This window comes from Pteronotus mesoamericanus, unplaced genomic scaffold (assembly GCF_021234165.1).
Source record: "Pteronotus mesoamericanus isolate MK-2021 breed Mesoamerican mustached bat unplaced genomic scaffold, CSHL_Meso_final contig_502, whole genome shotgun sequence".
NCBI classification, from domain to species: Eukaryota; Metazoa; Chordata; class Mammalia; order Chiroptera; family Mormoopidae; genus Pteronotus; species Pteronotus mesoamericanus.
The window spans coordinates 757,438-761,282 of record NW_026555187.1 but is presented as its reverse complement, the minus strand read 5'-3'; the positions used below and the strand labels follow the sequence as shown (position 1 = coordinate 761,282).

Here is a 3,845-nt window from a genome sequence, read left to right as displayed (position 1 = left end):
TCCCCCCTCAAAAAAAAAAAAAAAAAAAAAGCCCACACACTCGAGAAGTTTGACTAAAACCTCAGAAGCTTCAGAAGTTGGTGAAGCATCTTCAGCCCAGAAAGGCCACGTCAATGGGACCAGCACTTTCCCCAGCTCTGGGGAAAAGGAGGCAATTTATGGCTCAGGGAACAACCTTAAAATAGCTCTCCCTTAGTACTAAAATGCAGTGTTTAAATTTATAGAAAAACCCACAGGTTCCTGGCAGCTGGGTGCTGCAGCTGGCAAGCCGGGTGCTGGCCCGGGGAGAGCCCACTTTCACCCCCCCTCAGGTCCCCCCCCCATCAAAGCTGCCTATTCCCTCCCCCGTCCCTCCTCCCTCCCAAGTGCCCCAAGCCCCCAGCTTCCAAGCAGCCAGACTGGCGCTGTGATTTTTTAAAAAGATGCAAAACTTTTTTAATTAAAAAAAAGCAAAAGTCTTATAAAAAAAATGAACCAGGCAGCTAATGTCCACCTGTCTCCTTATTTACAATAATACAATATCTGTCACAGTCACTATGTACAATATTATAAAAAAATTTTCAGACAGTACAAATTAAGGCTGTATTTTTTCACAAGGCATCAAGCCTCGATCCTCTAGTGTAGACCCGGTGGGCAGAAGACGACGCTTAATTATTGCACCATTTTGAAAACAAAACTCGTCAAGGAGGATCGTGGTCTTCTCCAACCGGGCCTTCAGTTTCTCTGATGGGGGCCAGGGCGGCGGCATCGTCGTCGGGGGAGCCTCCTCGGTGGCCACGCAGTGCCCGGCGGGGTCCTTTAGGCCCAATAAATACCAGTCACAGTTTGGGAAGGGACCGCGCCCGGCGCATGGGACCCGCCACGGCCGCGCGCGAGTCGGCGGGGGCGTCCAGGCTACATGTGTCTCTTCATGTGCAGGGCCAGGTGGTCAGAGCGCGAGAAGGCACGGTCGCAAAGGTGGCACTGGAAAGGCCGGTGGCCCGTGTGCTTGCGATAGTGGCGCGTGAGTTCATCTGAGCGCGCGAACTTCCAGCCACAGCCGTCCCAGTTGCAGTGGTAGGGCTTCTCGCCTGCAGGGAGGGGGCGAGAACGGACCTCAGTTTCCCTACCAGTGACCCGGCTGCCCACCTGTGGACCTTGTGCACACATTCACCCACCCATATAGTGGCCACTTAGGAGCGCACAACCTACCTCAAACCAGGTCTCTGAGGCAACCCCCCGCCCCCACGTTTTGAACCTTTAAGGATCCTAGGAACTTGTCTCCCCACTCTTGATTCTCGCCCCCCGGGGTCCGAAACGCGCACTGTCCACTCCCGTGTTTGGAGCCACGCCACCAGAGATCCTAAGTTTGCGTGCTCTATCCAGCATTCTGAGACAGTCTCCCTAGGATTCCTAAGTGCTCAACCACTTCCCAAAGTTCTGAACCAAACTCCCAGGAGGGTCCTAAGCGTGCGTCCCCTCCAGTATTCCGCGACAGAGTTCCGCCTAAGGTTCCTAAAAGCTGCCTGCTCCCCAGCCTCCCGAGCCACGCCCCCAGGAAAGTCCTAAATGTGCGCGCCCCCCTCCCCAATCTCCCTGATCGCGCGCCTCCTCCACGGGCCCCGGCCCACTCTCGCCTCTCACCTGTGTGCGTGCGCAGGTGCGCCTTGAGGTGCGAGCTCTTGGTGTAGGTCTTGCCGCAGCCCGCGTAGCTGCAGGTGTGCGTGGCGGTGCGCTTGCGGGGCCAGGAGCGGCGGCCGCGCTTGGGTTTGGCCTCCAGCAGCTCCAGCGGAGATGCGGGCGGCGTTAGGAGACCTCGGGCGGCGGGAGGCGCCAACCCCAGAGCTGCAGCGGCGGCAGCCGCGTCGTCAAAGAGACCGAAGGCAGCGGGCGCGGGCGGCGCGTAGTGCAAGCCCGGAGCCGGGGCTCCGAAGCCGGGGCCTCCGAAAGGCGGCGGGAAGGCGGCGCGCGGGCCAGGCGCAGGAAGACGGGCCGGGCCGTCGGGGCTGAGCGGTGGCGTGTCGGGCGGCGGCGGAGGGCGGCCCCCGGGGCCTCGCAGGCACGCGGCGGCCTGGCCCGGGGCGCCCTCGCGCTTAAGGCCTCGCGGCCCGCGGGCCAGACCGGGCGCGCAGCCGTAGCCACCGCCGCCGTCCGCCTCGGGGGGCTCTGCCTTCACCAAGCGGCCAGGAGGCGCCAGCAGGAAGCGGCCGTGCAGCGCCGGCCCCGGAGGCACATCGAGCTCCGGGGGCAGCAGCTCGGACACCAAGCCGCCCGCGGAGGCGCCGTAAGGAGGAGGCGCGCCGGGCTCAGGGTAGTAGAACGCAGGCGGCGGGGGCGGAGGCGGGGGCTCCGGGGCGGCTTCCGCGCCAAGGCCGTCCAGCCCCATGGACAGGATGAAGTCCAGGACACTGTTGAGGTCCTCGTCGGTGCCGCCTGCCTCGGGCTCTGCGCGCGGCCAGCGCTGCGGGTGACAGGGCGATGGAGCGCGGGCATGAGCGCGCGGCGGGGGCCGGGGCCGCCGCCCCCCGCCTGCTTTCTAGGACCTGAAACTGCCGTCCCCACCGCCTGATAGCTCGACTACCCTGAGCTCGCCGTTTTCGCCTCTTAGATTCTCCTACCCTGAGCCCGCCATCCCCGCCGCCTGAGTTCTACCCCGCAGCCCGCGTTCTACTACCCTGGGCCGGCCGCCCCCGCGGTCCCTGCCGCCCTCACCTCCTGCAGGCCGCGCTCACGACACGGGCTGGCGAAAGTGGAGAAGGACGGCAGGATGGGCTCGCTCAGCGCCATGGCCGGGACCCGGGACTGACGCGGTTTCGGACACCGGTGAGCAACTAGTGGGGCGCAGGCGGGCGGGGACAGTTCTGCGGGCCGCGGCCGTCCCGCCCAAGCCTTATAGCCGCGGAGCGCGGGGGCCGGGCCAAGGCGGCGGCGGCGGAAACGCGTCCCGGATGGGGACGAGCTCCGGGCGCAGCCTAAATTTAGCCGCAGTATATAAGCCGGCGGGCGACGGCGGCTCTGGCCACTGAGGCCGCCAGGGCCCTGCGCCTCCAGCCGGTCCTTTGCGCGCCGACAGGCCGCTCCCCCCCCCCTCACCCGGGCCCGCCCCCGCGTCTCCCTGGCAACGGCGTCAACACGCACTCCACAACAGCCGCGGGACGGGATCCCCGGGGCACCCCTTGGGCTCCCGCCTGCGCGCCGATGGGGAGGACCTGGAGCGGGGGTGGCATCCGGGACCCGGGACTCTGAGCTGGGGCCCGCGGCCTCCCGGGATCCCCGATGGATGGGGTGAATGGGCCCCAACGCCTCAGAGGGGTCCCCAGAATCCCTGCTGGGTAGCGCGATTTGCCCGACAGCCTTAGAGGGACCCCCAGAATCCTAGATGGATGGGGTAACTGGGCCCAGCGCCCTCAGGGAGGAGTTGCCCGGAAACCCTGATGGAAGGGGAGTTTGGGGCTGTCAGGAGTCATGATAGACGGAGAGACTCGGCCCCTCATTTTCTGGGGGCCCATCTAGCCTGACCCACTGTTATGCCCATCAGCCCCCCAAAATCTTGAATGATGACATCAAGAAATGTCTTGGAGACACTGTTCCCTCAAAGAAGCCCTTCAGAGCAGGGAAACTGAGGCCCAGGGGGCACTGGGAGAGGCTCTAGGTCCTGCTGTTGCAGGCAGGTCTGGTGACTACGGACTTGTCTGAGTGAAGAGACTCAAGGCAAGATGACAGTCTCTGCTCTGACACAGACACAGCGCCCAGTGCGGGCACAGGAAGCCAGCCCGCAGGGTAGGCATCTTAACTGTACCACCTGGGTCCCCCACACCGGTCCTGCCAGCAAGAGACTGTCGCTCCCTTTGCCACTGTGTGGGCAC

General features: G+C 64.2%; 1 protein-coding gene across 1 annotated transcript; it reads right to left on the bottom strand.

The window, feature by feature from the left end:
* Positions 1-407: 407 nt before the first annotated feature.
* KLF2 (KLF transcription factor 2) lies at positions 408-2,842 on the bottom strand. The gene is made up of 3 exons (XM_054578680.1): positions 2,692-2,842; positions 1,624-2,440; positions 408-1,070 (listed from the first exon to the last, which is right to left on the bottom strand). Exons 1-3 carry the CDS (start codon positions 2,764-2,766, stop codon positions 895-897), a joined length of 1,068 nt encoding a protein of 355 aa, XP_054434655.1. The 5' UTR covers positions 2,767-2,842; the 3' UTR covers positions 408-894.
* Positions 2,843-3,845: the final 1,003 nt, after the last annotated feature.

Bases quoted from the DNA above. Each gene is read 5' to 3' on its own strand.
- KLF2 (XM_054578680.1), bottom strand. From the start codon at position 2,766: ATGGCGCTGAGCGAGCCCATCCTGCCGTCCTTCTCCACTTTCGCCAGC. The intron at 2,441-2,691 runs GTGAGGGCGGCA...TGTCACCCGCAG, and splicing joins GTGAGCGCGGCCTGCAGGAG to CGCTGGCCGCGCGCAGAGCC. The intron at 1,071-1,623 runs GTGAGAGGCGAG...CCCTCCCTGCAG, and splicing joins GCACCTGCGCACGCACACAG to GCGAGAAGCCCTACCACTGC.